This window comes from Sphaeramia orbicularis, chromosome 14 (assembly GCF_902148855.1).
Source record: "Sphaeramia orbicularis chromosome 14, fSphaOr1.1, whole genome shotgun sequence".
NCBI lineage: Eukaryota > Metazoa > Chordata > Actinopteri > Kurtiformes > Apogonidae > Sphaeramia > Sphaeramia orbicularis.
The window spans coordinates 36,019,792-36,036,504 of NC_043970.1; the positions used below are offsets into that span (position 1 = coordinate 36,019,792).

The 16,713-nt window shown below is 37.3% G+C and overlaps 1 protein-coding gene across 2 annotated transcripts; it reads right to left on the reverse strand.

The window, feature by feature from the left end:
* Positions 1–2,548: 2,548 nt before the first annotated feature.
* LOC115432843 (heterogeneous nuclear ribonucleoprotein L-like) lies at positions 2,549–15,781 on the reverse strand. Of its 2 annotated transcripts, XM_030153890.1 has the most exons (14): positions 15,671–15,754; positions 15,050–15,168; positions 13,079–13,316; positions 12,503–12,588; positions 12,280–12,376; positions 12,116–12,188; positions 7,496–7,531; positions 7,154–7,222; positions 6,823–7,073; positions 5,732–5,853; positions 5,430–5,631; positions 5,272–5,329; positions 3,537–3,632; positions 2,549–3,420 (listed from the first exon to the last, which is right to left on the reverse strand). In XM_030153890.1, the coding sequence occupies exons 1-14, from the start codon at positions 15,752–15,754 to the stop codon at positions 3,362–3,364; spliced, it is 1,590 nt and encodes a 529-aa protein (XP_030009750.1). In that variant the 3' UTR covers positions 2,549–3,361. The 2 variants fall into 2 exon arrangements, with proteins under 2 accessions (XP_030009750.1, XP_030009751.1); XM_030153891.1 differs by lacking the exon at positions 7,496–7,531 and having other exon boundaries at positions 3,362–3,420; positions 15,671–15,781.
* Positions 15,782–16,713: the final 932 nt, after the last annotated feature.

Genomic DNA, 16,713 nt, shown 5'->3' on the forward strand with positions numbered 1-16,713 from the left:
TTTACTCACGTGATAAACTGCTGCATAAAATGTAACTGGACATATCCGAGCAATTTAATACAGCTTTTTTTTTTTTTTTTTTTTTTTTTAAATAAAGCATAACTTCCATGTGTTGTCAGATTTCTCTGTCTCATTAGTACTGAGGAAACCCTGATGACTTCACATGTAGTACAAATATTAATTCTTCCCTCTTTTGTCACAGTGGTCTTTATTTTTAACCTGTATGTGCTCTGTCACTTTGTACGGGGTACAGTGCATTTTTGTCAGGTGTTTCAGATCACTGGCTGAGGTGCCTAGTTTTTCTGAGCTTTTAAAGGTGCTCAAACACAGATTGTAGAAGAGTAATGTTATGTGATTCAAGGTTATTTGTTTAGCCTTTTATACATTGGTCATAGTATACAGCAGGGGTGTCAAACTCATTTTAGTTCAGGGGCCACATCCAGCCTAATATGATATAAAGTGGGCCGGACCGGTAAAATAATATAAATAAATAATAGGATAAGAACTTTTGAGTGAAAAAAGTAAATTCCGTAATGAAAATGTTTACATCTACGAATTGTACCTGAACATAACATTAACAAATAATGAACAACCTGAAAATTTTGTAAAATAAGTGCAATGTTAACAAAATGGCACCTTAGTTTCTCATTTATACATGTGAATGACAACTTAGAAATCACAGTGGATCTACAAATACATAAAACATTAAATAACAGGACAAGTATTATTAAAATTCCACATTTCAGATATTCACATTTTTTGTTAAAGGCTAGACTGTAAATGGAAACATTTTTGTGTAATTTTACTTTTTTTACACTAAAACAAAGAGACAATGTTACAGTTCTCATTATTTATAGGTTATTATGATAGTATTTTACTGGTCTGATCCACTTTAGACTGAAATAACCTAAAATGATTTTTAACATCCTTGATTGTTAATATCTTCAATGTAATTTTTGCATTTTACAAATTCATCCTACGGGCCAGATTGAACCCTTTGGCGGGCCAAATTTGGTCCCCCGGCCGCATGTTTGACACCTGTGGTATACAGCATGTTGTAACTCATGGTTTCAGTGGATTATGTCATTAAACTTGACTATGGTGACGAGGTTATCACTATCTCCTCATGATGCAAGCCATCCAGACTCCTTGTTGATTTTTTGATTTAAGTGATACAATTTGTGTTCAAACATGAACGCTGTAGTATTGAGGAAAGCTAAGAAAAGTAGAAAATTATTTTTGCTTATTACTTGATCTTGTGAACCAATATTGGCTGCAGTTAGACAAAGTTTCTTCAGAGTGGAACCAATTCTGTTCAGATTCTATTTCAAGTGTGAACATGGACACTGAGTGTGTTTACTTGCTGAGGCCATTATCCAGCTTTTAATTAAGATGACAAAAATGGATCACCAGCATGCAGAGAAAAATATTTGCTTTTTTATTACAAGAAAGACATCCTTTGAGACATTTGTCTACTCCTAAATCCACAGATGTCAAACATGCGGTCTAGGGGCCAAAACTGGCCCACCAAAGGGTTCGATCTGGCCCCTAGGACGATTTTGTGAAATGCAGAAATTACACTGATGATATTAACAATCAAGGATGTTCGAATCATTTTAGGTCAATTCAATCTCAAGTGGGTCAGACCAGTAAAATACCATTATAATAACCTATAAATAATGAAAACTACAAATTTTTTCTCTTTATTGTGTAAAAAAAAAAGTAAAATTACACAAAAATGTTTACATTTACAGACTAGCCTTTTACAAAAAATGTGAATAACCTGAAATTTCTTAATAGAAGTATGTGGAATTGTACCAGTATTCTGCCTCTTATTAAATGTTTTGTGTATTTGTAGATCCACTGTGATCTGTAAGTTGTGTATAAATGATAAACTAAGGTGTAAAATTGTTCAAATGGCACTGATTTTTTTTTTAAAGAATTTTCAGGTTGTTCATATTTGTTCATGTTATGTTCAAGTACGGTTCGTAGATGTAAACATTTTCATGACGGAATTTGACTTTTTTCACTCAAAAACAGAGAAAAAAACCTTTGGAGTTGGCATTATTTATAAGTTTTTATCCCATTATTTATATTATTTTACTGGTCCGGCCCACTTTAGATCATATTAGGCTGATTGTGGCCCTTGAAATAAAATGAGTTTGACAGCCCTGCTTTATTCAGTATGTCTCTCAAAAGAAAAAAAAAATCCAAAATGTTTTTTCTGCCTTTCATCTTATCGGTTTCTCATGTGACCTAATGTTGCCCCCTTGTGCGTCACAGAAAGAAACAATAAAATCAAGTGTTCACATGGCTGATATTTTATGTAAACAAATACTGAGGCTGTCACTGAAAATTCAATTAGAGCTTTTGTCAAGCTTTAGTATAAAGGTATTTCTCAGTATTTTTTATTTCTAATACTATAATACTAATAATGATCAACTCCTGGATGGTTCTTTGACTTGTAAGAAACCATCGTTGGCAGATGTATAACACACACATACATAAACACACTCACACCATGGTCTGAGATCATGACACAATAAAGTAATTGGTCAATCTGTGGCTTACTGCCATCCATTTATTGAGAAAAAAAAAAAAAGCTGCACTTGTACATCCCAGAACACAGCAGCGGTGTTAGCAAGAGTACATTTAATTATTATACATAATGCATTAAAAACCTGTGTGTACAGATGTGGTCTATGCTCGATCATAGCTAACATTAACTTTTAGTACTGCTATGTAAAAACAAACAGAATTTTTTGTAGTCATTCCAGCCAAAGTCATATCTTTAGTATTTTACTGATTTGTTTGTCATGTGTTAGCTATAAATATTCACTGTGATTATCTTTTCTACAGTTCAATATCAACAAAAGAAAGGCACCCTAACCACTTTAAAGACAAGCAGACATGTCCATTTTCAGCCAGTAAACTACAGATGTTCCCCTTTCACGAACATGATATTCAATGTACTATTTCTCCAGATGTTTCTCTGTCAAATGGGATTTAAATTATGAAAAATACATGTATCGGTATTTGTGAAACCTGGTAACGCCTGCTTCCATGTTACGGGTACTGTTCACTGTTCACAAGACTAAGGTCCACGCTAAAATGTTATTCACAACAGTGGGTGGGGTGTGTCTTCAAAACGAGTGTCTGAACATACAAAATAACTGATTGAAAAATATGATAAAAGGAAAAAGGAATCGTAGAAAATCAATGTTTAAGTAACATGTTTTAAAGCACATCGATCCTAGGTTTTTGTCAGTACTGGTTCAATGTTTTCATGGGAGGTGACAACGAAACAGCAATATACTCTACACAAAGACACAAAACATTACAAATAGATTAAGAGGAGTATTTAGTTGGCGTGGTGTGTGGTTGAGAAACACAGCTTCAGTGTGTAAGGATAAGGTCCACCTAGGAGAAAAACACATTTGTCATTGCAAATCAAAACCAAGTGTATTTGCATTTGACTTTACACTGCAAAGGACTGGTTATTATTATTATATTATTGTAATGAGACGATGACATACTTGGGTTTTTCATCTGATAATGGTTCATCATCGCGAGGGCTTCCATGGCGTCATTTATGGATTCCCACTCTAGGAGGCCAGATGAACTCCGCTCGCCTGTCGAACCACCAAGATGAACCATTAGAGTGGAATCTTAAGTGGATTTAACTGTAATAATGTACTGAACTCATTCAATTGGTGTTCACCATGTAGCACAATTAACCCTCAAATGACAGAACTGATCATGTTTTTGACTGTAAAATAACTGCTGAAACTCTAATCATATCAATGTTCTTTGTAAAGTCAGATAAAGTGGAGTTTATCTGCTTTTTGTCTCATTAGATCTGCAGAAGCTAAGTAGCAAATCTGTTTAACTTATGAAAAAAAGATGTGTGTCATTGTTTGCATTTGCTCGGTAGATAATTAACTTTTTTTGGCCACGTGTGCATGATCAGTTAATGAATATAAATCAATACCCTGAAAACCAACCACAATATTGGAATAAAAGGTTTTAAGTCTCTTGTGTGGATAAATAATCTCATTTGGAAACTGAAAACAAAGACTTTCTAAATAAAAACATGTTGTTAGCTTCATAGCATGATTTCCTAAGTCATATATTTGGCTAAACTGTGATATTTGTGTAACTGTACTTTCCTGACACAGCTGATTCATTTTATATACAGGGTGGGGAAGCAAAATTTACAATATTTTGAGGCAGGGATTGAAAGACAGTGTATGACCAATTAGTTTATTGAAAGTCATGAGAATTTATTTGCCACAAGAAAATTTACATAATAGAAAACGTTTTTATTCTGTGTCCTCCTTCTTTCTCAATAACTGCCTTCACATGCTTCCTGAAACTTGCGCAAGTGTTCCCCAAATATTCAGGTGACAACTTCTCCCATTCTTCTTTAATAGTATCTTCCAGACTTTCTCGTAATAGTTTTGCTCAGTCATTCTCTTCTTTCCATTATAAACAGTCTTTATGGACACTCCTTCTTTTTGAAATCTCCTTTGGTGTGACGAGTGCATTCAGCAAATCACACACTCTTTGACGTTTGCTTTCCTGATTACTCATATGGGCAAAAGTTTCTGAAAAGGTATGGATCATCGTGTTAGGTATGATTATGACATCAATATATGTTTGGTTTCAAAACAATTGACGTAGTGCCTGCTGAGAAAAAACAACTAAATGTTCATTGTAAATTTTGCTTCCCCACCCTGTATATATGACAATTCGGCCAAAAATATGACTTGGGCAATTATGCTACAAGGCTAACGACATGCTTCATGAGGTTCAGACAAAAAACAAGTTAAAGGTGACTTAAAAAGCACCAGATCAAACATAATGCCTGGTATCACTAAAGGTACATTTATTTGGACAAATATAATGATAACAACAAAAATAGCTCATAAGAGGTTAATTTCAGAGCTGATATCTAGCCATTTTCCATGGTTTTCTTGATAATAACCAAAATCACTCAAGTTCTTACATCAATAGCTATGGCGTTGTACTGCCAAAAACAGTGCTTTTAGGCATTCCATGTTTTTTTTCTGTCTGTTTTAGTCACGATACACACAGGAGTTAGTACTTGATTGCATAACCATTGTTTTGATGGCTTTTGATGGTCTAATAATTTTTTCCGCGACTGTCTAGTGCATAATACGGGATTTTCTGATGGACCCTTCATTGAGAAATCTAGATAACTGTACTAGTTGCTTCAGTTGCAACTAATATAACATTAATATCACTCACTTTTTCCGGTGAAAAGTTTCACACTTGTGGGGCTTTTGATTCCCAGTTCTTCGCAAACCTGCAAAGAAAGAAAATAAAGTGAAGAAGCTTTTTGAGCGGTATTAACTAGTCACAGGCAGAACCCAGGGTTGGAATGATTTCACAGTTTTTCTACTGACCTGGTTGAAGATCTCTGCAGAAATATCAGGCTGTGCGTTAAAGAAGTGCAGGACGTTGCTGGGATGCTGGATGCGATTCTTGGCTGCCTGTTCTGGGGAGGTGAAGCGGTTGTTGCGAGAGCCGTGGAAATCTTTGAAGCTGCTGGTGTTGTCCTCTAACTGATAGCATTGTCCTGGTACAATGGCCTGTTGCTTTGACACACTATGAGGAAAGTACACAGAAGAAAACGTATGAGTACACCAGCGTTAATGGATTTAAGAAATTAAAGAAATCTGATGCTTTCTCATTATTTTGTTCCTACCAAACATTAAGTTTCTGCCCAAATAGAAAATTGTTGTTAAGGTGAGTGATGGCCCTGTCCACAGAGTAACAGTCTCCCATTTCCACCATCGCAGCTCCAGGTTTACTCTTCATGAACTTGATCTTGAAGAAAACAAATACAAAACATTTATTAATCACTCTCACATCTTTTTAAAATAATTTATTTTGGGGAATATATGTTTAGCTTAAAAAAAAAAACAAAAAAAAAAAGGGTTTTGGGATCAGAAATCAACAAAGATGTCACAGCCTTGTATCTTGGTGTAATAAGAGGATGTGTATATTAGCAACAGTTACCAGGATCTGACCCACCAGCCCTCAAGCAGTGGCAGGAAATAGTTTAAGAATTATTGGTAATTATTGGCAGAGATGACCTTTTGTGAGATCAAGAAGTGACAAACAGATTGCCTACATTCCAAAGAAAGAGGATATTTCTTTATTTTCAAAGATAGTAAACATCTGACAGAATGAAGCACAACTAAAGACAAATGAGAAACCTCAGTATTCCGCCTTTCCTGTTCTACAATTTCAAGAAAATAAAGTGTTTTAAAATCCACCATTATACACATAATTATGGTATTTCACATATTACGGCAACTTTGCATGTTATAGTGGAAATCAGGTATTTTCCTGTATTTAAATTACTGATCATGTAGATGTTCACAAAAGCTCAGAGTAACTTTGAAGGTTATGATATCAAATCAGCAACAATGAGGAAAAATTTCTTTTTCCAACATAAACCAAGTGTCTCCATCCACTGTCACTGATCAACCTCCATGGGTTTTACTACTGAATAAACATTGAAGAAAATGACTGTTTTCACACTAACTACGGAGCCTCTGAATGTCCAAATGGGTCATATCTGATGACCATGAAAAGATGACAAACTGCAATTTACCTCAATTGATTACATGCATCAATAGGATTAGTGGATCAACAGTTAGTAAATATTTTAGATCAGTAAATGCTTTTGGTCAGCGATGGATGTTTGGGTCTTTATGGGTTAAATTGTTTAATTTTTAGACATTCTCCAACAGCAAATAACTAAAGTAACAGTGACTTCACTTCACTCACCCTCTCCACGTTTCCATAGAGGCAGAAGATGTTAAACACCTTATCAGCGTTAATCTTAGTGGGTTCCAGGCCGTAAACCATGAGAACCGGGGAGTCAGCGTGAGGGCCGTACTCGGGGGGCGGCGGTCCGTACCCTGGGCCATACCGCTGCCCGCCACGGCCCCGCCCTCCCATCCCTGGCCCCATGCGGTGAGGAGGAGGGGGGCCATAGCTATCATCATTGTAGCTGTGATACCCTCCCTGAGGGCCACCTGAATAAAATGAAAAGATAAGTACAGAAACAGAACTGGAATGTGAGCATTTTTTGTCAGTGTTTTTGGTGGATATTTACCATAATCAGGTGGGTGGTCTCCCAGAAGAGCAGGCTGTCTCTGGCGTTTGTTAGGATTAGCATTAGGATCTGAAACAGCAAAAGAAAAGTTGCCCATCAAGCAGTTTTCACCAGCAATTTACCAAACAGGTACCTTACAAGGGATACTACATGCTAAGGGGCAGTTTGTGATTAACATGCAGCAGAGGAGCCTGACATCTCAAGTGTTTATAAGTCTGCACACTTCTACACTGCTACTTAATATGACACATAATGGAGATTTTTTTTCCAAGTTACTTCGTAGATTTTTTTTAACACTTCCTTTATAAAACAACCTCTGTAATCTGCTAACCTAGTACACACCTTGTGAATTGTTCCAATTGCCTTCACCATCAGCATCTGTGCAGGTACACATATACACATGTCAAGTCCAAATTAACATTTTAAAAAATGTATGAATTCTGCCAACACTGTACACAACAACAGAAATACATCACTTCACATCCTATTCAACAATGTCAAAAAACAAACATTCAAGTAAATCAGAGTGAAAAAAAAAATCCATCCGCGCTATGAGCAGCCCTTGTATTCTAAGCATGTTTTATTGAAAACTATGAAAACTACACAGTAAATACAACCAGGATAGAGTACATGTTGAACATCAGATAAAAGTGAAAAAACATCAAGTGTTTAGACTTGCATACATTCGGGAAGAGAAATAAAATAAATAAAAATTCAACCCAAGGTTTAGATTGGGTTAAATTTATCATTGAAAAACACAGAATGGACATTATCCATAATGATCCATTTGTTGTAAAATAAATAAATAAATAAATACAGATAAAAAAATAAAAGTAAGAAGCAAACCTACAATCTGTTTAACAACGACCAGAGTGAATTCTTAACATTTTCACAGTGATTAGTTTGTGATACAGTTTTCCTGAATTTTTAAATATAACTGCAGTTATCAACACTTCGTGCAAAAATTATAATTAGTAAAAGTCATGTCAACTTTTACACAGAGCTTTCGTCCCTGATGCTTTCAGCCTAAACCTTCTTTGTATTTTCATCCTTTCAATACTTGTACAAATGATGTAATGTATAACCGCTTGTGACCTCTTGTACACATACAAGTCAGCTCTAAGTGTGTTAGCAATCCAACAGTGGCATCGTTGGCCATCAGCCCAGAGGTTTACTTTTACCTTTTTTACAATTACTTTAAAAGCTTGCATTTTTCCCAGTCTTGTAACAGATAAAACACTAATGTATTGCAACATGTACTGTTACCTCTGTGTGGGTTAGCAGTTCAGCATTAGCACAGTTGGCCACCAGCCAACAGGTTTACTTTTACCTTTTAACAATTAGTGTAAAAGCTGAAAACTATTCAACACTAATATAATAAAAAAAGTATGTTAACGTGGAATTCAGTCTTAATAATAGATTAAAAAAAATGTTTTAATAACCACAGACCCTGCTGGTAGACAGTGCATACAGTAAATACGATATCACACTGTTGTTGGTAGACAATTACCCCAGTAGCCAACACAAGATAATGAATGGGCCTAGTGATTATATGGGGACTGTAATTACAGACACCACTTACACAACACGTTGTGCATAGGACATTGCATTCTAGAAACGTGAATACTGTGATATGCGGTGACTGTTTTGGGTCAGGATAAAATACAAAAAAAAAAAAAAAACAGGCATTGAGATAATCTATGAAATAACCTGAACCAAAGTTAAACCAGCACTAAAATGAGAAAATACTTCAGTTTTAACAAAGTAAGCATCCATGTTAACTGGTGTTTACTAGACACAAACAGATCAATGTTCTTAATGGAGCTAGAATTAATTTAGAGCTCATACTTCAGACTGGTTCTCTTGTTTCCTCAGGTAGTTTGTAAAACCCAATGTTTGTGCATTCAAACCAAAAACTGTGAATGTTAGTACTGTTTGGAAGTTCTTTCTGAGGTGTGTTCATGTGCATCGCATTATTGGCAGCTAGTGTGTTATGATCCGACTGGATGTGTGTATGCATAGAAATAAGATAATAGCTCAACAGTAAAAGCAAAGAAAAACAAGAGTCAACTTGGTTTTGGTTTCATAACTCAATCTTTTAACCATCATGTCAGATTATTCAGTCATCTCTTTTGAGTACTTACAGCACCACACACGGAGCATGGGACACAGTGGGCAGGTAGGGGGCAGTCTTCAGCAAGGATGCCACCCGCCAACCCTCTGACTCCAGCCTCAACTCACTCTCCCTCTTCATTCCTTTTTCTCTTCTTTCCTTCCTTGCATCCCCACCACCAGAGAGAAAAGTACAGCCACACGTCCATGCTTGGTTTTGACTTGCTGCCGATTTGTTTTCAAAGTTGCTATTAGAGGCTCGTTTCCAGCTTACCGTGCTTTGACCACATAGCAGGATATTTGCACCGTTAGAGAGTAGGCTGTCTGTCCACAGACACACTGAGCCAAACCTGCATCACACGGGAGGCGTTAAAGGCGTCACTATGGGCCAGTGCAAAAAAGGGAAAATGAAACAACGAAGAAGAACAACACAAGAACAGCACAGAGAGAAGGAGGGAAATGGGGAGAAGGTACAGGGGGGGAAAAAAACAGAACACCAGAGTCCATAAATGTAGAGAGCTTTGGGAAAGGATTCTGAATCTGTTTGCCTCTGTGCTGTATGCTTGATGGGTGTTTGACGCTTGTGTCTCTTCGTGGGCCCCCCTGTGGATGTTTCTTCTCGTGTAAAAATGGACGCTCACATGGTGCTCACTTATTTGGTTTAATAGCTGTCAGCCACTTGCAAAGTGAAAAAGGCATCTAGTGCTTGACAGTAAGTCATCTGGAATATCTGCGTGACGATGTGCTGTCATGGCGGCTCAGCTCTGTGTGTTGCCATGGATATTCAGGTCGGTGTGTTTTCATGTTGTGTTCGGCACAGGAAGAAGAGACGAGCTGTATGAGCATCTGAGAGAGAGTGGCCTCGTTTTTATTTACTGCCCCAGTATGTGTCGACATCTGTCCCCTGGTCAGGCTGAGTGTGTCTGAAATCTCCTCTGCTGCTCCCTGTGGTTGTGTTATTGCAGTCACATCCCAAAGGCTAGGAGGCGTGGTCGCTATGACCACACATCTGACTCCCGCCCTCATCATCAATGTATTGTGTCAAAAATGGTGACTCCGCAGGGCTCTGGAGGTTAGATGTGCTGCACTGGTAAAGAGGTGGTGGAAGATGCTTAGCAATTTGTAAAGATCAGTCTGTGATGGATATGCGAGGTGTCTGTTCGCATGGCCTTGGAGTTATTTCTGTCCCTCAAACTGACATGGTGGCTACAGTCCACCAGAAAAAGTAAAATGGATTCCCGTGTCAGGTGGTGGCGACTGGGTGATGATGGACTTGGAATAAGGAGATACTGAGTTGAGGTTGTGTTCCAGTGTTTGTTGCCCCACTGTGTCCGATGTAAGCCACAGAGCAATTTACATAAGTTGTAGCTGTGGGTGCTGTTATACTGTAGCTGTAGAAGGCGGTGTGTCTTTGGCAGCATGTGTCTGATTACAGGTTGAGGTAAGCCTGTATGAGTCTGCACAGTGAGGACACAAGGAGTACCTATAGTTTGCAAGGCAGCCAAAACTGAACAAAACAAAGGAATCTCTTAAGAGGATAAGATGTTAAACACTTGTAAAAGAGCTATGTGCATGTTGTGTCCCGTTTATGTTGAACAGGAAAAGCTTCTTTTTTTTTTTTTTACAGTGCCTGCAGAGAAAATGAAAGTTTCTCCACAGATACCAAAGGCACCTAACTCGATCTGTCTAGACACACATTATTTTCAGGTGCAGTGTGTAGGATTTAGTGAAAATTGTATAATTATGTTTTTCTATTAGTATGTAATCACCTGAAAATAAAAGTCATTGTGCTGAATGAGGCTTTTCACTCTGAAACCTATAACATCACTACTAGGTGCCACTTAATCCAAAACACTGCACCTTTAAAGCACTTTTTCATTTTAAATATTTATTTTTTTAAACAATGTGAATTATTTCATAATTCCATTTAAATCAAGACCTACACAAGTGCCAGAGGTGATTAGTATATATCAAGACAATAACTGCTGTCACTAGAAAATGTAGATGTAAATGCTCAACCACATAGATAAAACAGCATATTCTTCTATTCAATTTTACATTAAAGGCCCCATGAAATACAAAATATTCATGTCCCGACTATTACTGTACCCCCAGTTGCTGCAAATAACAATGCATAAAGTCCATTTCTATTTCAAAACCCCACTCTTTTGTTTCCCATAATAACCAATTTTTGCATTTACCACCCATGCACAAACCACCTCCACTTACGATTACATTCAAGCATCTCTACACAACAGTCTAGCAAATGTTTAAAGACCCAGGGAGTCATTTTATGGGACCTTTAAGTAGTGGTGTGCATTGTAGTCTAATAGCTCACCTTTGTGGTCTGGTGCAACATCTAATTAAAGTTACAACAAAATCTCCACTATGTTTGAGGAATGCTATGAGGTGTTCTAGTCTTCCAGGTGCTAGGTGTTGACTGAATATGAGTAGGCAGGGATGTGAGGTTTGTGTAGCTGTGACATGCTCTACAGGGAACGTGAACCTATGTGAAGAATAGAAGACTACATATAATACTGTGATCCACAAGTTTGTCATTTCCCATGCATAAGCCTGTAACTGGCGTTGGCTGCCCTTGAGGTTGCTCCTCATGCCCTTACTTTGTGCTTCCAGTGTAGCGAGAAAATGCATGAAGACTGTGACAGCATCACAGGAATATTGCCTCTGAACACTAACTTTTAGCAACTCAGTGAATGATGGAACACATAACTCAGTGTGTGATCAAAAGGCAATAACCCTGGAAGCAGAGAACCCTAACATCTCATACAGTGGCATGAGAGGAAAAGAGGAAGAAAAAAGGGGAAGGAAGGGGTGGGGTCTGCATGTTACCTTGGCCACTGAGGTTGGGGTTTGTGTAGTCCCATGTGTCCTGGTCATTCTTGAAGACATTGAGCCGTGCTGGCTGTTTAGAGAAAAGCATGACAAAATTGAACAACTGTCCCATCTGATGTTTATTCAGCACGTATCAGTGCCAGACAATGATAGACACTCACCTTAGCATATTCAATCTTCAAAGTGCAGCAGCCAGAATAGATATCTGCCCCATTCAGAGAGGCTTTGGCCCTCTGGGCACTTTGGACTGAATCAAATGTGGCAGCAAGTTAAGGGGAGATGTAATTATGTGAAGCCTTCTAAACATCCTAATAAAATCAATCATAAAGACATTAAACACTGAGTGCCAAAAAAGGTTAACAGAGAAACTGATGAAAAGGATATTCGACCATGGCCTGAACCCCGTTCTTTCTAAAGATGACGATCCTCTGTACTGGACCACAGTTGTTGCAAATGGTGTACAGCACATCCTATAGAAGCACAGAGGTAGAAAACTGCAAATTAATGAGAAGGTTTATGGCATTTTACCTAGTAAAGGCATCATGTATATGCACAGAAGTGCACAAATATATATTGAGGAAAGAAAATATTCTTTTCATTTGTATTTTGAAACTACCTTGATGCACAAAGCAAAGCTCTGTCATCAATATTTCTTCACAATCATACCTTTGCAGTAGTCCTAACAAGTAACATACTGTGGAAAACAATAGATACAAGCTTGTGGATGTAAGTGAAGCAGTACCACTCAACAAACAGCAGCACTTTGTGTAAACAAAGTTACTTGTTACTTTAACTTAAGCCTGTGTTTCATTGTTCTTTTCATCTTTTTGAAGAATACCATTTTTAACACAAGGCATATGTTTACACCAAAACCAAAGCAAGTCATACACTATCAGACAGCTATATTACAATTTCTGCACAAACTATGACACTTTTCACTGCAAAAAATGATCACATTACCGTGGTGATGGGATAGATGGGGTTTATGATTGTGAGCAGCAGCACATTGTTGACACTCCGAGTGTCATCCGAGTCTCCTGGACGGGAGATCTTTTGGCTGGTGGAGTAATTGATGAAGGCAGGGTGGCCTGCAATATAAACCTGGTTCTCTGCTGCATATGTAACAGCATTACAGGAGCCATTCATGTCCTCATACTCCACCAGAGCCTGGCGTTTCTTGGGCATCATAACAACATAACTGTAAAAACAAAAAATTTGGGAAAAGTTACAAAACTTTAAGACCAAATTGCTGATGTTGCTAAATGTTTAAAATCAAGAAAAACATAACATTTAGTACCAACTCAATAATTCTAACAACTGATCTAAGAGCAGATTCTCAAGAAGTGGCAATGTGTTCTGTGGCTCTACACAGCTTTTTACTCAAAAGCTGTATAGAGCCACAGAAGGCATTATTAGATTAGTTGTATTTGTTTTGTCTTTTTTTACACTAATAAAGATTGGGAGCTTGTCTTCCACATCACAGGTTAAAGTTCTCAGTGAGTGCCTAACAATAGGCAGCCATTTTACAACAAGGCTGAAATAATCTGGTTTTATACTAGCTACTAAGTACTAATCAGCACACATAAGAACCAAACTCGTGACTGACAAAAACGGGGTATGTGCAGGTTTGAGGAAGCCAATTTTATGACTTTAAGACATTCTTCAAAGCATTTTTGGTCAAATTTCAGACCTTACATTCACATTCAACAGTTCTCATAATAATTGTAATGAATCAGTCCTAACCATGTTTTAATCCAGCTAACGTTACATTTCCATTTGTCCATAACTAATGTTTCTGCTACTGACGTTCAAGCTACTAAAGCTCATATCTGAACACCTTCCCCCATGAAAGACTGTTGGAAGCTCCACTCATTTCCATCTCTGTTACGATAAAATGATCAATACTAATTACGCATTGAACTAATTCTCTATAAAGCTTTACAAAGAAAATATAGCAATGCCATTTATTGTGTCTGTAGAATTTTTAAGAACTTTAAGTGTCAGGTTAAAGGATTAACTAGTGCATTGACCCGTGTGGAACCACGAGTTCTACATCCTCTGATACAGTTCATTCCTTTACTTTCTTGGCAAATTCCACTGGCATAGCAACATGACTGGCCATTGGGAGGAAACTGTATTCCAAAATTACTAATATGTTTATGTTTATGCATTTGGCAGACACTTTTTTCCAAAGCGATTTGCAGGGGAAAACCAATCAAATCACTTAATCAATCAAATTTTATTTATATAGCGCCAGATCACAACAAAAAAGTTATCTCATGACACTTTATATACAGAGTTGGTCAAAACCAGACTCTAAGCCAATTTACAGAAACCCAACAGAATCTAGAATATCTCCCAAAATATTGGTCCTATCAACTTGCTGTTTTTACTAGTTTCTTTCTTGACCAAAAATACCTAAGACTGCTAAACTGCAGCAGTCAACTCTTCCCTTTTATAATGTAGATTATCAATTTTAAGGGAAATTGATGCCATAATTCAAGACAATCAAATTTAAAAGTTTTTAAGGATTTGTGGACACCCTCAAAAAATTAAGCATCTGACAAATCAGACCATTATCACAAATTTGTTGGAGTAAAGAACCAAACATTGCACAGGTAACCAAAAATAATGAGGTCATTCACATTTATTGCTCCATTTCCAACATTATGAAACGATTTGGATTCATTCATTAGTTCATGTATTACCATGGTGATCACTAGCTAAAATACAAGGATGTAAATGGAAGCTGGCACTCTCTTTTTGTCGCATCGTCGCATCGATGCATACAATATGACAGGGGATGACTATGAAAAAGCAAAATGGAATGAATCAGAAAGAGACCCGTAGAACCATCCATCATTATACTGCACAATGGATTTCGGTGGTTCACGTTGTTGGTATGCACAGATCGTTAGGCGTTTTCATTACCTGATGGCTCCAAACTCTTGCAAGGCCTCGACCAGGTCTGCCTCCATGATACCGTCGACCAGGCCCCTGATGTGAACCACTGGGGAGGGGAGCGGTTTGTGGGGATCATCGTAGTTCTCCTGACAGCGGGACACACAAGATGATGCTTCAACAGGGGAAAGACACAGTACTTGCAGACTCGTTTTACAATACAAGCAAGCACCCAATTGATTTAATTTCTAATAAACACAACAACAATTCATCTTAACGTGACCGGGGGTTAATTTATAACCCATTACGTCAATACAGTCCAGCCTGCCTTTTGACCAGCGTCACTTTGCAAAGAAAACACTTGCATGAGCCATATTTACTTCCTGCAGCAATAACTTGCATTCAGTTAGTATTGCATTACACTAAGTATTCGTGGCAGCAACTGGAATTTTTTTGACGTCATAACAACAGCTACGACTCGCATAAACTAACGTCAAGAACCGGTTTGCATCGGTCAGCTAGCTAGTTAGCTTCTTTAGCTAGCTGTGATATATTGCCTCACCGTGTTGAATTCCGCTGTTAAGAAACCAAACTTTGCATAATTTTAAACCAACAAAACCCAAACTGCAGAGAGTAGACGTAACCACTCACCGTGGTCATTCCTCCCTCCTCGGTTTTCTGTCTTTTCGTTGCTCTGCCGCCTTCTCCGTAGTATCGGCCCGCAGCAGCAGCCATGTTGTCCTGTCCCCAGTGCCGGCCTGACGCTGCGTTCAAGGCGTGTCGGAAAAACGGGAAGTCACCAAGTTGTGTTTGAGCACCTGAAGGCATCGGTTTTGTTTTACATTGACCATACTTGTTACGTGTTTGAAGCCACACAGACGAACTTATTTCAAACCTTTTTTTTTTCGTTTTACAATTATTTTCAGCAAAACAAAGACTCCGACAGACATCCACAATGTTCTAACACTGAACAACATGATTCCTTCATTGGTAATAAAACACATCATTGTTTGCCTCTTGGCTATTGCTATAACTCAGGGGTGTCAAACATGCGGCCCGGGGGCCAAATGCGGCCCCCCCAAAGGGTCCAATTCGGCCCCTGGGATGTTTTTGCTAAGTGCAAAAATTCCACAGTCTTGAATTGAATTAAGCAAAAAAAAAAAAAAAAAAAAAAAAAAAATAGCTTGAATTAAGGAAAAAATCTTGAATTCAGCCAAAAAAAATCTTCAATTAAGTAAAAATAAATAAATAAATAAATCTTCAATTAAGGAAAAAAAAAAAAAAAAAAAAAAAAAAAAAAATCTTCAACTAAGTAAAAAAAAATCTCCAATTAAGCAAAAGAAAATCTTCAATTAAGGAAAAATTCTTCAATTAAGCCACAAAAAAACCCTCAAATTTTGCAAAAAATCTTGAATTAAGCAAAAAAAAAAAAAAAAATCTTTAATTAAGTTAAAAAAAAATCTTGAATTAAGCCAAAAAAATGTTTTTCAATTAATTAAAAAAAAATCTTGAATTAAGCCAAAAAAAAATCTAGAGTTAACAATTTCTTTTTTTCTTTGTTTTAGTTCAAAAAATAACATTAAATTGTGAAAATATTTACATTTACAAACTATCCTGTAACACTAAAATGTGAATAACCTGAACAAATATGAACAACCTGAAATGTCTAAAGAAAATTAAGCAATTTTTCTGCC

What these genes read in the sequence shown, in the direction of transcription:
- LOC115432843 (XM_030153890.1), bottom strand. Translation starts at nt 15,754, where the DNA reads ATGGCTGCTGCTGCGGGCCGATACTACGGAGAAGGCGGCAGAGCAACG. An exon ending in TCTATGGAAACGTGGAGAGG is followed by an intron (nt 5,854 to 6,822) that starts GTGAGTGAAGTG and finishes GTTTTCTTCAAG; the next exon opens with ATCAAGTTCATGAAGAGTAA. An exon ending in TTATCAGATGAAAAACCCAA is followed by an intron (nt 3,421 to 3,536) that starts GTATGTCATCGT and finishes TTTTTCTCCTAG; the next exon opens with GTGGACCTTATCCTTACACA.